The sequence below is a fragment of the Heliangelus exortis genome, chromosome 28 (genome assembly GCF_036169615.1).
Source record: "Heliangelus exortis chromosome 28, bHelExo1.hap1, whole genome shotgun sequence".
NCBI lineage: Eukaryota > Metazoa > Chordata > Aves > Apodiformes > Trochilidae > Heliangelus > Heliangelus exortis.
In genome coordinates, this window is record NC_092449.1 from 4,803,578 (window position 1) to 4,820,952 (window position 17,375).

The following is a 17,375-nucleotide window of genomic DNA, read 5'->3' on the forward strand; positions in this document are numbered from 1 at the left end:
TTTTTTGCTGTGATTTTTTTTGGGGGGGTTTGGTTTTTTGGTTTTTTTTTTTTGTGTTTAGGCTCTGGGCCAGGCTGGGGAGGATGGGCTGTGTCCTCATCTCCCTCTCTGCATCCTGGGGTTTATTTAATAATAAAAACAAACAACAGTAACAAAAAAGCAGCACCACTGTGCCATCTCCTGGGCTGCAGCCTGGGGGTGCTGTGTGGGATGGAGGGGGGTTGAACTTTGCTGCTTCATTCCCTGGGCTGCAGGGGGGTGGGTTTGCTCCCACAGGCAGGATGGATCCTGGCAGCTGCCACCACCAGGGCTTATCCCCATGGCTCATGGTCATTATCCTGAAAATTAGCCACCCTGTCCCAGCCCCTCCTCCCTGGGCACAGCTGCAGGTGCCATCTCAGTGGAAAATTCTGGTGAGGGGTTTCCACTGGCCCTGCAGGGAGATCAGCCCTCCCCACCCCAGCAGCCACTCTTTTTATTCCTTTTTATTAGTAAGGGAATGGAAAACACAGTTAAATACATTTCTTCACTGATCATTTACAGTGGTTTCTACAGCAGAAAACAGGTAGCATTGTATCAGTAGCATTATTTCGGGAGTAACACTGTCACCGTTGCTCCTGGTCTCACCCTGGCTTCAGTCCTGGTAAATCCTGGTAAATCCTGGCTGCAGGACACTGGGACCTGTCCCTGCCCAGACATCTGGCCAGGAAAGAGGAGGAGGGGGAGCAGGACGGGGGCTTTGTGCAAGGCCTGGCCCTTCCCTGCAGGATGAGACAGAGATGGATGGGGGCTCAGTACACCACCTCGTACACCGTGGCCTTCTTGTCACCAGAGCCCGTCACGATGAATTTGTCATTGACAGAGACGTCGCAGCTCAGCACTGAGGAGGATTCTTTAGACTGAAGATGAGAGAGGGGTGAGGGCAGGGCTGAGGCTGCCCTCATCCCCTTTCCCAGTTCCTCTACCACACCTGGAAGATGCTGGCTCCGTAGGGCGTCCGCCAGGCGTTCAGCAGGTTGTCCTTCCCCGTGCTCACAAACCACTTCCCTGGGGCAGGAGACAAAGGGCATCCTGAGCCTCTCATCAGTAGGGCTGAGTAAGGGGGAGCACCAAAAGGACCCCTCCCCTGGGGCAGAGACAGTCCCAAGCAGCAAACACAGCTCGTGCCTACCGCAGGAGGCGAATTTGAGGGAGAGGACACAGCTCTCGTGGAGGTGCAGCTGGTACTTGTCTGGTTTGGAGACGTGCAGGATCTCCACGTTGCTGTTCTCCATGCCCACTGCCAGCCACTCTCCCGTGGGGCAGTACCCCAGGGAGAAGATCTGGGGGACAGAGGGGGTCAGGCACTGTCCCAGCAGGTCCTGGCCGTCCCCACCATGTCCCAGGCCCTACCTGGGAGCTGAAGTCATGCTGCTGCAGCTGACGCCCCTCCCGCAGGTCCCAGCACCTCACGGTGTTGTCCAGCCCCCCGGTCCACAGTTTGGTGCCATAGTTGGAGATGTCAATGCAGCTGGCACCATCCGTGTGGCCTTGAAACTGCCTGGGAAAAGAGGGGACAGAGGGTGAGGGCACAGCTCTCAGGTATGCCAACTCCCTGTGAACCAGCATTGCCTTCTTGGCCCTTCCCAAGGGCATCATCCCCCTGCCCCGGGCTGACCTGACCAGGGTCTGGTTCTGCAGGTCCCACACCACGATGTTGCCATCGCTGCAGCAGGAGAAGCAGACTTTGGCGTCGGGGCTGATGGCCAGGGCGTAGCAGGCGGGGGCAGAGGAGGTGAGCTCGGCCTTGATGCGGGGCGTGGGGGCTGCCAGGTCCCAGATGGAGAGGGTGCTGGCCTCACCCCCCACGATGAGGCTGCGCCCGTCAGGCAGCAGCTTGCAGGAGCGGATGTAGTTGTCCCGGTTCTGAATCGATGACAGAGCAGGAGATGGACCTTTCCTTCTCTATCTCCCCCTCCCTTTTAACCGGGGGCACATTCCCCTTTCCCAGCCCCCTCCCCAAACACCTTTCTGTTCCTCCTCCTCCTTACCAAGCAGTCCAGCTGAGCCACGGCCGTCTTGGTGCCGGGCTGCCCCACGTCCCACACCTTCACGCAGCCCTTGCCCCCCGTGTAGACGTGCCGGGTGGAGTTGCTGATGGTGACGGCGCAGACCACCTCGCCGTGGGTCAGGGTGTGGAGCTGCCGCGCGTGCCGGGGGATGCCGGAGCCGATCAGGGCGTCAGGTGGGAAAGGCACCGGCTGCATCTGCCCCTCGGCACTGACGTGGAAGGAGTAGGCACTGGAAATGAGGAGCAGACTCAACAGTCCCTGTGTGATGCCTGAGTGCCCGAGCCAGCCTCTCCTATCAGCCACATTCGATCCAGGTGGAAGGTGTCCCATGCTAATGAGGGATGTCATTAGCCAGCTCCTCATTACCACCAGCTGCCCAGAATGAAACCGAGTTGGACTCAGAAGTGGAGAGAAACTCCAGCCAGGCCCTGCCGTACACCTGGCTGGGTGTAGGAATGAGCTGCCGGGCTTCAGAACCCCCCTGTACCCGCCCCATGGTACCCAGCTCAGCCCCTTCTGTCCAACTTCCCTGTGGCCACACTCACAGTTTCCCTCCAGGGACAGTGGAGAGTGAGGATGAGATGTTGGAACCCCTCAGGTGAGGGTGCAACTCAAAAGCCACCTGCACAAAGCAAAGGGCACACGATGAGCAAAGAGCCAAACCCCAGGAGGGGACACCAAGGTGGGGCTCGTGCCTCTCCCACTCTGCAGCCCCCAGTGGCCCTGCAACCCAGACATCTCCAGCAGGGATCCCTTCCTCCTGCTGCAACCCCCCCGGAGCCTGAGCTCACTGCAGCAGAGCAGACACTGCACACCAAGGCCTTTGCATGCCAAGGACAGCAGGGAGCGTGCAGCAGAACCCAGGGGTGCCACCAAACCAGGGCTGTCCCTTGGACACTCACCACTGGGGACCCTCTGTACATCCTGGCACCGCTGGGCTGTGGCAGGAGGTGGATGCCCATGTAGATGCTGGGGAGCTCCCCAGGGAGGGTGGTGTGAGGCAGGATCCCAAAGGAGGAGTATGGGCTGGAGACACTCAGTGGGTTGCAGAGAACTGCAGGAGGAGAGACCCACTCAGCAGCCCCGTCCGGCGGTGTGAGAGGGCATCAAGTGAGGGAAACCTGGCAGAGGACATCAGCAAGAGGCAGCATCACCTCTGCACCTGGGCAAGGAGCCAGCAGATCCAGAGGAGGACAGACAGGGTATGGAGAGGGAAACAGAGGAGAGGGACACCCCTCTGGAGTCCCGTCAGTCCAGGACATGGATTGTGGATCCAACACAGATCAAATGGCTCCTTCGCTCTGATGGATGCACCACGGATCAGCCCCTATCCCACAGCAACCCTCATCTCTGCTGCCAACACCTCGAAAGTCTTGGCCAGGCCAAATTGCAGCTGATGGCTAAGTGGCTCTGCCCCCAGGGTTTCCATGGTTTATTGAAATGGATTCCAATTCAACTTTTGCTAAAAACACTGTAATTTTCTAGCCAGACTAGGGTTTAACATCTCCAGTCCTGGCTTCATTTCTCCCTTGGGTTACCCACCCTCCTCCCATCACCTCCTGGTCCCTTTGGCTAGACAGCAACCAAGCTGTTCCAGAGACCTGTCCCGAGGCTTCCCTAAATGTCTTCAGGGAAACTGAGGCAGGAGAAGGAAGCACCACCAGCAGCCACCACAGTGGCCACTCCTGAGCACTCCCCTCACCCACAGCAGAGTGTGACCCCCCCTGTCCCTGCACACTCACCAATGGTGTCAGTGGCCTTGGGGGGGGGCTGCCTGGGCAGGGTGCCTGAGCTGGTCCTGGGTGCCAGGGGGCTGGGGGCTGGCGAGGCAGCAGAGGGCTGGGCAGGGGCAGTGCTGGCTGGAGGGTCAGTCTGTGTGGTGGAGGGGAGAGCAGGCTCAGGGGGGGTCAGCAGCCCCACATCACCAAGACACACAGCTCCCAGACAGCACTTCGTGGGCCCCAGCCCTGCTCCATCCCTCCTTTGCCCCTTGCACCCCTCCCATAGCACGTTTCCACTCCCCACCCCAGGTGTGAACACCCAGCCTGAGCCCCACATCACCCCAAACCTGCAGGTCTGCAGCACCCTGCACCTGGCAGGAGGCCCCAGGGCTGTCAGACAGGGATCTGCTGCTGCCTCTCATGTGAGGGGCACCCCCACACCCTGCACCCAGCAGGACCAGGAGGATGCCTGGGATGAACCAGCCTCTTCGATCCCCGCAGCTATTTAATTCCTGTCTTTTTTTCTTGCCTCTCTTATTCCTTCCTCTTTTTCCACCTGGGGATTTTGTCAACACCAGCAAAGGAAAAAAAAAGAAAAAAAAAAAAGAAAAAAAAATTAATAACAGAGAAAAGCTCCGTGCTGGGCTGGCAGATTGCTTGGGGCGCTTTGTCTGCTCTAATCCGATTGTGCCGGGGAGCTGCTGCTCCCCCCAGACAGCTCCTGACCCCGGGATGGTGGGATGCATCCCTGAGTCCCTGGGGTGGCTGGGAGGGATCAGGAGTGGCAGAAACATCCCTCCCCCTTCCCACAAGCTGATGTTTCAATCTGAGCATTGGTCTGGTGCCTGGCAAGGAGAAAAAAGGAGGGGGGGGAGGAGGAAAGGAAAAAAAAAAAAGAAAAAAAAAAAGAGATTGATTGCTGTCCCCAGCAGCACTGGGGATTCCTGCAGGCAGCCAGATGCAAAATACCTGCAGAGCCAGACCTCTGATTTGCCTCTCTCCGAGGACATGGACCAATGGACCTCAGTGCTAGGTACCAAACCCTCAGCACCAGCAGCACCTCCTGCCCCACTGCACAGACCACAGACTCACTCAGGACCCTGTCCCCAGCCCAGTGCCCACCGGTGTCTCCCTACCAGACTCAGGTCCTTTGGCTTGAGGGCTGTGGTGCTGTGGCTGGAGGTGATGGAGCTGGGGCTCCCCTGCATCTCCTGGAGGGCTGGGGGGGGGCGGCTGCTGGGGCTGCCGGGCTCCGAGGGGGGGTCCTGGGGGAAGAAGGGGTCTCTGGGGAGTGGGAACCTCGGTCCCACTGCACAGGAGGGCAAGAATGATGGGTGACCACCATGCCCCTGTGTGCTCCCCCCTCCCCAAGCTGCTGATCCAGCCTTTCACTGTCGAGGAGCATCCATTTAAGAGGCCTCAGCTCTGCTCCACAGTGCTCTGGATGAGAAACCTCCCATTTTTTCTCTTTGAACAAAATTAGACATGACAGCAGATTCGGAGGACACTGGTGGCCACGGATGCCTTCACAAGGAAGGATGGTGACCAGCACACCCTGGGAAATGAGAAAGGGCCTCCTGGCAGTGCCTCAACAGCACCGCAGAGGCGAGGCCACCCATCAGCTCCTGCACTCCTATAACCACTCAATTAGGGCTGTGATTTTTATCACCATAATTACACCAATGAGCAGTTTTTATAAGTGTCATTTTCTGCAGAAATCCCTGCTGATGTTCCTTTCAGGGTTTGTATTTTCTTGGGAAGTAGCAGGATGAAAAAAAAAAAAAATCAAAAAACCCAACAAACAAGAATCACGTCTTGTCCCTCCCCCAGGTCTTTCAGGAGAGGAAAAGGGATGTCCCTGAAAATACCATCTCTGCCAAGAATAGCTGGGCTGGGAGAAAGCACTGTTGTATCTGCCTTGGTGGTCAGGGAAGGTTGTTCCAGCAGTGCCCCTCTTGCAGAAGACTGAAATTCAGCACACCCTCTGTGCTGAGACATGAATATGGGCAAAGTCACAGCTGCTCTGAGGCCAGGACGAGCCTCACAGGTGACTGCTGGGACCCAGCAGCATGCTGCAAGTTCTCCTGTCTGCTCCCAAGTCTCTGGCTGGTGAAACCCAGCCCTACCTGGCACAACATTCCACCTGAGCACCACGATCAGATCAGCCTGGGTTGGCACAGACACCACCTCAAAGCAGGGCTGCCCAGCAGGAACCTAACGGATCCCAAAGCCCAGGAACCTGAACCTGATGACTACAGCCTGAGCTGGATCCCCTGCCAGGCTTCAGCGTGGCCTCACCTCATCCACCACGAGGTTGATGTCACTCTTGTCCCCATCACTGTCCTGCAAGGGGGAAGAAACCCAGAAAAGCTCAGTCAGGAGAAGGAGGGGCTGGATCAAGCTCTGGGCTCTGCCCCACAGGATCCCAGCCAGCCAACACCACCCCGTTTCCTCCTGCACATCACTTCTGGACCAACACCACGCTCTGCAGGCAGCAGCTCATACCCCTGGCTGCAGGGACTCCTCGGGGACCTTAATTTTCTGCAGGATTACAGCCCTGGGTACCCTGCAGCCCCAGCCACCCTGTGCCCCCGTCCCACACTTGGGAACACTCACAGAACGCTCCTCCTCCTGCTCCTTCTCCTCCCGCTCCTTCTCCTCCCGTTTCCGCTTCAGCCCCGTCCGCTCCGGCCCCCGCAGGCTCTCGGGGGGGGATTCGGAACCGCTCTGGAGCAGAGAGGGGGAGAGGCAGGAATGGGAGCTGCAACCAGCACCCAGCAGAGCCCTGCCAGCACCATCCCTCTCTGGCACAGCCCCCCGGGAGCTGCTGGCTCTGCCCAGCACCCAGAACCTCCCTGTGTAACCACAGCCGGTTTGGGCCAGGGGTTCCCGTCCCCTACAAGCAGGTGACACTGGGGTGCAGGGGAAGGCATTGCCCCCTCCTTCTGTCACCCCCTTACTGCCAGCCTTGGCCAAGGGCCCTCCAAGACCCAAACCTACCTGGGGGCAGAGATGGGGCTTAGCCTGGTGCTTTCAGGAAGGATGGGAAGAGGGAGAGAACAAAGCAGTGGCCAAAACCCCAAAGGCACGGGGTCCTCGCTGGAGCAGAGGGGTGGGCAAAGGAGGAGGGTGACAACAGCCCCACAGGGCACACAAACCCTGCTGAGATGGGCACAAGGGAGGACGAGGAGCTCCAGCCCTGCCCTGGCCCAGGCAGTGGGGCTGTGCAAAAGCAGAAGCTGAGGCAGAGCCGAGCAGGCAGCATCCCCAGTGCCCTGCAGAGCCGATCCGCTCTTCCGGGAGATAACGAGGGATGGCGGAGTGGAAAATTCCCATCAGAGAGGTGTTTACTTCACCTTAACCCTGCCGCTGCAGGAGCTGGCAGGCTGGGAGCAGGAGGATGCTGAGCAGGAGGATGCCCCCTCCCCAGGCTGCCGCAGGTCTGTCGAACATTTCCTCCCACCCACGCAGTCCCCATGACAATGCAATAGAAAGGTGCCTGCGCCCCCAAAGCCCCCCCAGGCTGCAGGGTTACCGGAGGGGCTGCCCTTCCTCCCGGACCACACGGGGGATTGGGCCGGGACAGGTTCTGGGGCTCCCTGACCTTCCCAGGGGGTCGGGGAGAAAATTCCCCCTCGCACAGCTCCCGCACTGTGGATGTTTTCCAGCAGGAGGATGAGCACAGCCAGGGAGCAGAGGGTTGCACTCTGTGCCCTGAGTGATCTCCAGGGTACCCACGGGAGGGACCACACGGGTGACCCACCCTGCACAGCTCAGCCACCATCACCTCTCCCTCCTCCTCCTCCTCCTCCTCCTCTCCCACCTGACTGGAAGCCTGGGAAGATCGGTGCCCAAATGCTCCGACTGCTCATTAACCCTTCCTTTCCCTGCCTGTACCAGGGCTCCTGCAGCCACCTGAAAGGAGTCCCAGACCTGGGGCCCATGAGAAGCTGGGGTGTATTTCACAGGCAGGGTGCAGAGGGGCAGACAGCACTGAGCTTAGGCAAGGAGACCTGTTCATAGTGTTTCCTAAACTGGAAAGTCCTTGGAAAGGACAGAACTGGTCGTTTGGGGAGCAGCCCTTAAGCTTTAAATCGTTGCATTCAGCAAATGCAAATTCTGAAATGATGTGGCCCAAACCCTTCAGCTACAGAAGCCTGAGGCCAACACAGCCCACGCCGAGCCAAGGGAGAAGGGGCTACAATAAATCTCTGTCTCGTGTTCTCTACTCAAACATCCCCAGCCCAACACCACTTACCCAGCTCGGGGTGTGTTCTGCAGTGGCCGTCAGAGAGAGCCCGGGGGGTCCGTGTTGGCAAAGCAGAGGGGAGGAGAGGAAGAGGCTGTTAATGAGGAGGCTGCACCCCCAAATACCCAGGCAGGGAGAAGGGGAGCAATGTGGGGAGGAGTCAGAGGGACATGGGCTGGAAAACAACACCCAATTCCCCACTTTTCCCTCCTGCAGTGTGGATTCTCTGAGAGGAGGTGGGCAAAGAGGAAAGCAGGTGGATTGGCTCCGTTCTGCTTTCAAGAAATTCACTCCAGCTTTAGAATCTCTTCCCTGGATGTGGCAATGGGTCCAGGGCTGCCAGGAAGGGATGAGCTGGACAGTCAGCTGAGACCTCCTGAATCACACTGCTTCCTTGGGACATGCATCTGCATCTGGAGAGAACGAGCTCATCCCAGACTCTACTGGCAAAAGGAGACAAGGATCATGAGATGGGGGACCCTCCACGTGGATTCCAACACTAAGCAGCCAGGGAAAGAGGGGGACTGGGTGCTATCAGCTCTTCAGCCCTGGCTCAGCCTGATCCACACCAGCTCCAGCCAACCATGGCAGAGCACCAGGGATTAACCCAGGCCATATGTAACATTTCACTGGGATTTTTTTGTTTGTTTGTTTGTTTAGGAATTATTCTGGGTGTCTTTGTGCCTGCTGCCATGGCTGGATGTCCAAGCCAAGGAGCAGCTCTGGGCTGTGCACAACCAGACCTGCCACTGAAGTACTGGCTGCTTGGATCCCTAAGGGTTAAGGCAGCACAGCACAGCCTGCTCTTATCCTCTTTCAGGAGTTTGTTTTTCTCCTTAGGGGGAAGGCCATCCTTAAAGAAACACTGACAGAACTAAAACCACAGGCACCTGCATTCAGGGCTGAGAAGCAGACAGACTTTCCTGCTGCACCTTTCACCACCTTGAAATCTTACAAGCAAAAAAGGATTAATAGGAAAATGCACCAAACCCCTCTACTGTGATTGCTGGGTCCTGACCCAGCAGCATTTCCAGGCCCTGAATCAGGGACATCAGGGGCAGCCAGCACTATCTCAGAAGGGTTTGCAGAGGAGCATCACTGCAGCTGCTGTTTCTACTGTCTGTTTCTACTCCAGAGCTGCCCAGAGCCCTCTGCCCATGCCTTGGTCATCCTGCTAGCAAAACCACCCTGTGCCCTGCAGAAGGTGATGAGCTCAGAGTGGCTTCTCCTTGGTGCAGCAGGAACAAGCCACCAGCAAAGCTGGGTGCTGTTCATTTGGCCCAGGCCTGCCAGTACCATTCAAAGCACTGATTTAATGATGATTAAATATTGATGATGCTTGTAATGCACTTTGTGATGCTGATAGGAGGAGGCACCCATAAGGATGAGGAATCACTGCTGTTTATAAGGCACCACACACGCAGTAAAACTCCACTTCCTAAATTCCTTGCCACAGGCCCATGGCTCCCTCAATTCCTACCAAGGGCTTCCTTTAAAGTCTCAGCTTTGGGTATCACATCTTTACCTGGTGTAAGCAGAGGGTTTATGTGTGGTGGGGATCTTGCATCCTCCCAGCTGCCCAGTGGAGGGGGGACCCTCACACCCAGGGAGCACGGGGACCCCATGTGTGCACACACAGCTGCCCAGAGCCTGTCTGCCAGCATCTGGGGGCACAGGCAGCTGCCTCCCCCACGCTGCCACTGCCAAACAGCTGTTTCCTTGGTCAGAAATAGAGCCAGCCCCCCGAGGCTGCAGATATTTAATTAGCTAGATCTGTCCTTTGCAGTGCTTGCTGCTCCCCCTCCCCCCTGGCCCCAGGGAGCAGCTGCCAGGCACCGAGGAGCCCAAGGAAAGGGACAGGGCAGGCATTGAGGATCCCCCCAGCACTGCTTCTCTGGGACTCAGCCAGCCTCCAAAGGGTTAATCCAGCTGAGCTTCTTCCCCTTACCTCGGTGCTCCCCATCCTGGGCCACTCTGTCCTCCTTGGCAGCCAGCTGAGCCTGAGCCATCAGTGCCCCCGGGAGGGCCAGGAGCCCCCAGGTGCTGCCCCCGCTCAGGCTGGGGGGCTGCATGCTGGAGGGGCGGGGGGTCAGCGGGATGGGGGATGCGTGGTGGGAGAGGTGCTGCAGCTGCTGCTGCTGCTGAAAGAGAAGAGCAAATGGTCCTGGATGCAGAGGAGATGGCAGAGCCATGCCCAGCACCCTCAGCCTCCTGCATGAGCTGCGATGCAAAGCGAGATGGGATGAGACAAGGGGGGAGGACATGGAGGGGAGCAGAGCTGTGGGGGCTGCACCAGGCAGGGGTCACACCCCAGACCCTCCCATTCCACCCGAGGCACCTCAAGAACCTCCCCGTGGATGTGATCCCAACACCTGGCACAGGAGCCCAAGCTATGGCTCTGCCCTGATCTGCTCATTGTCATCCAGCACCTTGGGGACACACACAGTGGCAAATCAGTGCAAAAAGACCATCCCTGTCCTTCCTGGCCTGCCCCATCACTGCCCTGAGTGCAAAGGAGCCTTCACCACAGCAAGACTCACCCCGATGATGCTGTTCAGCTCCCCCATGGTCACCTGCTTGGCCCTCTCCACAGCCTGCAAGACCTGCTGCTGGTGCTTGGGAGGGAAATGACAGAGATGTGACCCTGTGCCCCCAGCCAGAGGGAGCACAGCACCACACCTCCAGCCAGCCCCTTACCTCCTGCGTCAGGAAGGGCATCATCTGGGCACATATGGCACTCAGCCTCTTGACAATCTCTGCCTGGAAGAGGAAGCAGGGATCCCCATGGACAGGAGGCCCACGCACGGAGGAGCTGAACCCTCCCACTCAGCACAAATCCTCCTGCTGCCTCCTCGGCCCTGATGGGATTTCCCGAGATGTTGCCAAGGGAGGACCCTGCCCAAGGCTGTGGGACCCTCCCAGGCTGTCAATTCCCCCCCCCACAAGGCACATAGGAGGGAACCCGACTCCTAAATCCCTGCCTGGACCCGGGCCAAGCCGAGCTGTCAGCTCCTTCGCAGCCCAGCTGGCTTTGCTCAGCCCAAACCCAGCCTTGGCTTTTGTGGGCTGCTGCTCTGGCAGGCAGCGGGCAGGCTGGCAGGAAAGGAGGAGAACCGAGCCACGGTGGCTGGCAGGGAGCCAGAGGCATCCTGCTTCCTCCCTGAGCAGCGATTCGGAGCCAGGGGACAAAAGAGGGGGACACAGGCTCACACACACCCCCCAGCTCAGCACCAGAGAAGCCCTGAAAGGCACCGAGGGTCAGAACCTGCTCTGGTCGGAACAGGGGTCCCTGCTCCCAGCCCTGCCAAAATCCCAACAGACAGAAGCTCTCCCTGCTCCTTCCAGACAGGGAATGGAAGCACAGGGAATGCCTGTCCCGTGCTCCACAAGTGGCACTGAGGGGACACAGAGCAGCCGGCGGGTCCCCTCCTCAGCTGCGGTGACAGACAGACCAGGGAAGTGACATTCCCCAGGGAAGGGGCTGTGGCTTCCAGCCCGGCCTCTCCAAAGGAAAACTTCTATTTCCCTGGGAAAACTTGATCCTCCCCACCCGCTGCAAATCCTGCCTGGCACTGGCAGAGGGATTGGCTGCTCTGAAGTGTTTTCTCATCTCAGGTTTCCGACAATCCCCGAGAGCATTGCAGAGAGGTCAAACCGGGCACAAAGCCGGCCAAGAACAAAAGCAACATTTATTTACCTGCTGTGCCCGAGGGCTGCCTGGGGCCCGGGACCCTGCCTGCACCCACCAGCACCCACTGCTGCATTAGGCAACACCCCCAACACCCCGAGAACCCCCTCCTCTGAACCCCTCCTGGGCCAGGTAGGACAGGGGTTCCTCTCCCCAACCACTGTCACTTGCTTGGCTTGGGCACCCCTGGGTCCCTGTCCCACCCCTGGGTCCCTGTCCCACCTGGGCTCAGAGCACATGGAATGTGCTCCCAGGCTCTGTGACTCCCCCTGCTAACAAAAGGAGCAAACTCGGAGGGGATGAGCCAGCTGGAGGAATATGGCAGTTGACTTGCCACTTTGTCAGGCATGGGTCCAAACTAATTTCCCTGGCAGAGAGCCTGTGATGACTGGATTGATAAATCTGAAGAGGGAAAGCAAATTAACGCTGGAACAAAAGGGGAACCAAGGAAGGGTGAAAATACTCCTCTGGCTTCAGGAAAAGAAAAGAGGATTAAAAAAAAAAAAAAAAAAAAAAAAAAAAAAGAAAGACAATCTATTTGCCTCTAGGCTCCAGCTCCTGCTGTTTCCCCCATCCCTTCTGTGGCCCCAGGGAACTGCTGGTTTATGCTCAGGGCTCACGGCCAGGTTCTGAGAGGTGCTTTTGGGTGGCAGGAAGGGGGCCCTGTCCCAAGGCACCCAGCAGCACTCAGCAGTGCACACCCTGCCAATTTTTGGCAATTGCCAAACCCCTCTGCAGCCCCTTGCACAGAGCTGTGCTACATCTCCCGTGCATTACAGCTACGTGGGAACAAGGAAGATCATTTTCCAACAAAGTCTCCAACCTCAGCCTCGTCCCCACCATCCCCTGCTGCTGGCTGGGGTCCCACCTCACTTACCTGCTTGTGCATTTCAATGTTCAGCCCGTAGGACATCTCATAGTACTGAGAGCAAAACCACAGCACAGCCTGGTTAGGAGCCACCCGGAGCAACCAGCCCCTGACCAGCCCAGGGCTCAGCACCAAACCCCCCCTGCTCCCCACAGCCAAACTCCTCTGCTGCTCTGGAGGGTCCCTGTGGCCCCAGCCACCCAGCACACCACGAGCCACAAGCCTGGGACAGGGCAGGGAGCAGCCACGGTGCATGTTTAACACCTCTGATGATTTCTGCAGTAGTTTAATCCAGATTACAGTTTCTGCAGCAGTTTAATTCAGTGCAAATCAGCCCTGCCGCCCCCCCACATCCCCTTGGGTCCCAGCCTGGGGAAATCTCTTAAAAGGCCAAACAGAATAAGGGGGACAAAAAAAAGAAAAGAAAAGAAAAGAGACAAAACCTATGGCACGATTCCTGGGCTCAAGCAGCACCAAGTGGCACAGACACCAGGAGGAGAGACAGCCCCGTTGCTAGGAATAACCATTAACTCCTTCCTAACCTGTGCAGCCCCCAGCCTCACCACCCAGGCCAGGCAACCCCTGTCAGGGCAGCCCGGGGAGGCCACTGGCCATGGGGGCAAGTGACCAAGGGGAGCCCCAGAGCCCGGGACCTCGCAGTGGGGGATGGTCGGGGCAGGCAGGGTGAGAGGGCAGGGGCAGCTCACCATGACATAATGTCTCTGCATCTCCGTCTTCTCGCTCAGCAGCTTCTCACATTCCAGCTTCAGGCTGCAAAGAGGATCCACAGTTTTCATCCACAGTCTCACAGCCCCTGCTCCGTCCCCAGTCCACTTTCCACCCCGTGAGGTCATCGGACTTGGGCACATCTCCGACATCCCCGCACTGTCCCGCGGTGCCCCCGGGGTGTCACACACCCCCCCCCGGACTGGTGCTGACATCCCTGGAAGAACCGAACCCCTGCGGTGCCTCCGCCGCCCCTCACCTGTGGTACTGAGCCTGCAGGAACTGGAATTCCTCCTTGATGCGGTCGCAAATTTCCAGCACCGTGAACTTGAAGGGCTGTCCGGGCTGGAGCGGGGTCTGGGGACGAGACAGCCCGGCTGGCGGCTGCGGTTTCACCGCGCTGCCCTCGCACAGCCCCGCACCGACACTTACCGTGTGCCGTCCCTGCGGGAACATCCTGAGGGCCCGGGCCTCCGCCGCAGCCCCCCCGCTGCCCGGCCCCGTCTCTCCGCCCCCGCGCCGGGATCCGGAGGTCCCCGGGGGTCCCTCGCCTCGACGCCGACAGCGGAAACGCGGCGGGGGCGGTGCGGAGGGGGAGGGGGACGGGACAGGGCGGCTCAGGCGGGGCGGAGGCGGCAGCCGAGGGGCGGGAGGGGGCGGGGGGCGGCCCGGTCGCGGGGTCTCCGCTTGCCCCCCGTGGGGCCGGGGCGGTCCCGGGGGGGTGGAAGCCGCCGCCCGGCCCCACCGCCCCGTCCGCCCGCCACTGCTTAAGGTGGCGCGTCCCGGGAGGAGGCGAGGACCCGCGGGGCCGGGGCAGCGGGGAGAACGGCTCCGGCCGAACCGGGCAGCGCCGTAGCCCCTCTGCCCCGACCCCACGCTTCAACGAGGGTACCGGAGACAGAGGGTACCCGTTGCTCCGGGGCCGACTGCAGTCATCCGGGAGGCGTCCGCCGGCACGGCTGCCCCAGCCCCGCGCGCTTCCCCGGGATCCCCTTCCCACTCATCCCCCAGCTCCGCGGGGCCCGGCTGAGGTCGGGAGCCGGGCAGAGCCGGGAGTGGAGCCGCGTCGACAGCCTCGGGCCCGATCCCCTGGAGCATCCCCCCCCGCCAGAGCACCCCGGGCGGCCACAGCCCCCTCCCCGCTCCGCTCTGGGCGGACACGGCCCCGAACACCGTCGGGGCAGCGCGGGGGCACCGGAACCACAAACAACGCCCCTTCGAGCACAGAACCCCAGAGGCTGCGGCCGGGACCGCCGGGGCTGCGCAGGGACACCGGCTACACCGCCAGACGGTCCGGTCCGGTCCAGGAACACCGGGCAGCGGCGGGACCGGCCCCCGCTCCACCTTAACGAACCCCACGTCCCGCAGCGGCAGTGGCCGCGCACGCCATTGGCTATCGCCGCCGGAACGCCAGCCAATCGCGCTGCCCCGTTCCCACATGGGTTCGTGACGTCTCTCGCGGGACAACCAACGAGAAGCGAGCAGGCCAGAGGAGCCCCGGGAGGCGGCGCGGTGCACGCTGGGAGTTGTAGTTTGCAGTTTGCTGCCCCCTGAGCCGGGGCGATCACCGGGACCCGGCCCGGCCCACCCGGTGCCCGCAGGGGGCCCGGAGAGGCGGGGAACGTCCCTCAGGGGCCGGGTGGGTTCAGACCCGCCCGGCAACCGGCGCTCCCCGCTCCTGCGGGCGGACTACGAGGCCCACAAGGCCTAGAGGCGGCCCCGGCTGCCACTCAAAGTAACGTGGGGCGGTGGAGGTCGGGGGGAAGCGGGGACCGAGCGGGGTTCGGTTCTGCCGTGTGAGGGTCCCGCCGCCCCCAGGAACCTCGAGCGAGGCCCAGATCCTTAAATATTGCAGGAACCGACTGTACCTGGGCACTGCACGCGGTTAAATATTTAATGCCTCGCATTTCATCCTAATCTTTTATTAATTGTGTTATTTGCTTGCGGGATGCTGGCAGCAGCCGTGGCGGGGCCAAGGTGCGGGCACCAGGGGCTGCCCCTCCTCTCCCCGCAGGGCTTGGCAGGGGCTGGGGCTGGGGGGGCTTTTTGTTTTAAATAAACTGTTTTTTTTTTTTTCCTCCAAAGACGGAAACATTTCAGATCGTGTTTCAAGGGGGATGAGAGGCTGAGATAACGTTCTACAGCATTTTTCAAAGCTCCTTACCAAAAAACTTCCCGTTTTCCTTAAGGCAGTTTCTCTGCCCTCCTGTCTCGGAGCGTGACACGGATAAACCCGGAGCAGGCAGCCCCGGGATGATGGATGTCACACACACACATCTTCATCACCCTCCAGTAATGATTGACGTGGGCTCTGGAGCAGGGCAGCCTGTAACCCAGAGATTAATTTGCTTCAGTATGGGGAGAAAACAACCACGGTTAACCCTCTGCTCCCACAGGCCGGGCAAAGGAAGGTGCTCCCGCTCCTTCTCCGGGCAGAGGGATGCGGGGTGCGGGATGCGGCTGAGGCAGAGCCCTCCCCGGGTGCTCAGCCTGGGGCTCGGCAGCCGCAAACTTGAGCCTGGTGGCGGCAGCGCTTGGAAGAGCCCCAGAGGACGAGGGCGTTTGAACTGCAAGCCAGAACCGAGAGGGGAGTGCTGGAAACAGCCTTGCTGTTTGTAGCCAGCAGAGAAACCAAACGAGCCCGGGATCTGGGACGCTCGGGAGCTCCGTTTGAACCCAGATCCAAGAAAAACAGGTTGCTGGCTGCTGCTGGAATTACCCCGGTGGTTTTTACCTTTCAACTCCCTGCCCAGATGCCATCCTGGGGTACAGGAGCATGTGGCCTCCTCCCCTCACCAGGACCAACAATTTGTTTCCTTCCTCCTGGGTCTCCCCAGCCCAGCACATCTCCAGCAGGAACACCCAAGGGCACCCTCAGCCCTGGGTGGGGTTTTGGTGGGTCTGCATGGAGGGGTTTTAGGTCAGTAGGGCCGTTGTGGGGTGGGGAGGTAGGGGGCAGGGTTTAGGAGAGTCAGATTTTCCCTACCAGGACTCACCCTTTTGCCATCCTGTGGAAGCAGGGAACAAAGATGACCGTGATGTTCCAAACCATCCCATTTGCAGCTTCTCACATACTTGAATGAGGAGCCTTGAACTCGGTGGATCAGAGTTCTTGGCACCCTCAGACAACGTGAATTTCCCTGGGCATTTATGCCAGCAGCTGGCACAAACAGGAGCCTTATCCTGGTTGGAGCCTGTCCCAAAATGAACATGAGCTGAGAAGGGAAATTGAAGGAAGGGACTGGCAGCAAGTCCACAGGAGTAATGCCAAACCTGTACTAGAAATCAAGGCTCTCTGGTACTCTGAGCCACTCTCCTGGGCCCAACCCTCAAATCCCCATCCCCAGGACCCCAGGGCTGAAGCCTCATGTCCCCAAAACATGCAGGGTGAACCACACACAGGAGCCAGGGGAGCTGGGGGGCTCTTGTGCTGTGCCTGGGCAGAGCCCCCATCACGGTGTGCCAGGGACACCTGGGCTGGGGGGACACCCACGAGAGGGATGTGGGGGCCCTGAGAGCAACCCAGTAGCTGACAGCCTCTTGTCTCTGGTGCTGCCTTCGATCTGTGTGTTGGCTCCTGTTTGCACTTACCGGCTTTGAGTGGTTTTTAATTATTGATGCCTCTTTTAGCTTTTATCTCTGTGCTCACTGCAGCCAGGAAGGGCTTGGCGTTCCTGCATTAGTGATGAATTGGGAAGGAGGCCCTGCTCTGCCACGCTGCAAAGCATTCCTTGGCTTGCAGGCTGTGCCATTGTTTCAAGCAAAGCTGCACTGAAAAATGAGGAGGGTGGGAGCAGGAGGGGAATGTGGTGGAGGCAATTCCACCACTGCCTCAGAGGCAACAGGGACCTGTCCTGCAGGAAGAGCCACAGGAGATGGACAAACAGCCAAACAGTGGGAACCTCCTTCACCTGGCAAAAAACTGGTGCCTACTCACCTCATCGAGGAGGAAAGATGTTGGGTTATGACCCTTGCAGCAACAGGCAGGTGGAAGGAGGGGAAGATGCTGGACAGCAGAGCTCACCAAGCCCCTGGCAGCTGCAAGCAGGAATTGATGTCAGACCTAGTCCAG

General features: G+C 59.4%; 1 protein-coding gene and 1 long non-coding RNA gene across 6 annotated transcripts; one reads left to right on the forward strand and one right to left on the reverse strand.

The window, feature by feature from the left end:
- Nucleotides 1-472: 472 nt before the first annotated feature.
- TLE2 (TLE family member 2, transcriptional corepressor) lies at nt 473-13,879 on the reverse strand. 5 transcript variants are annotated; one of them, XM_071727510.1, is made up of 20 exons: nt 13,736-13,879; nt 13,563-13,660; nt 13,285-13,348; nt 12,587-12,631; nt 10,719-10,781; nt 10,562-10,636; nt 9,970-10,150; nt 8,031-8,047; nt 6,389-6,499; nt 6,071-6,115; nt 4,909-5,037; nt 3,794-3,923; nt 2,954-3,105; nt 2,597-2,673; nt 2,031-2,280; nt 1,658-1,905; nt 1,393-1,540; nt 1,172-1,322; nt 971-1,047; nt 473-761 (listed from the first exon to the last, which is right to left on the reverse strand). In XM_071727510.1, the coding sequence occupies exons 1-20, from the start codon at nt 13,757-13,759 to the stop codon at nt 624-626; spliced, it is 2,223 nt and encodes a 740-aa protein (XP_071583611.1). In that variant the 5' UTR covers nt 13,760-13,879; the 3' UTR covers nt 473-623. The 5 variants fall into 5 exon arrangements, with proteins under 5 accessions (XP_071583611.1, XP_071583610.1, XP_071583609.1 ...); XM_071727509.1 differs by having other exon boundaries at nt 9,970-10,153; XM_071727508.1 differs by having other exon boundaries at nt 9,970-10,156.
- A 1,062-nt stretch (nt 13,880-14,941) lies between these two features.
- LOC139788237 (uncharacterized) lies at nt 14,942-16,018 on the forward strand. The gene is made up of 2 exons (XR_011722795.1): nt 14,942-15,038; nt 15,493-16,018. It is a non-coding gene; the product is annotated as an uncharacterized lncRNA (long non-coding RNA).
- Nucleotides 16,019-17,375: the final 1,357 nt, after the last annotated feature.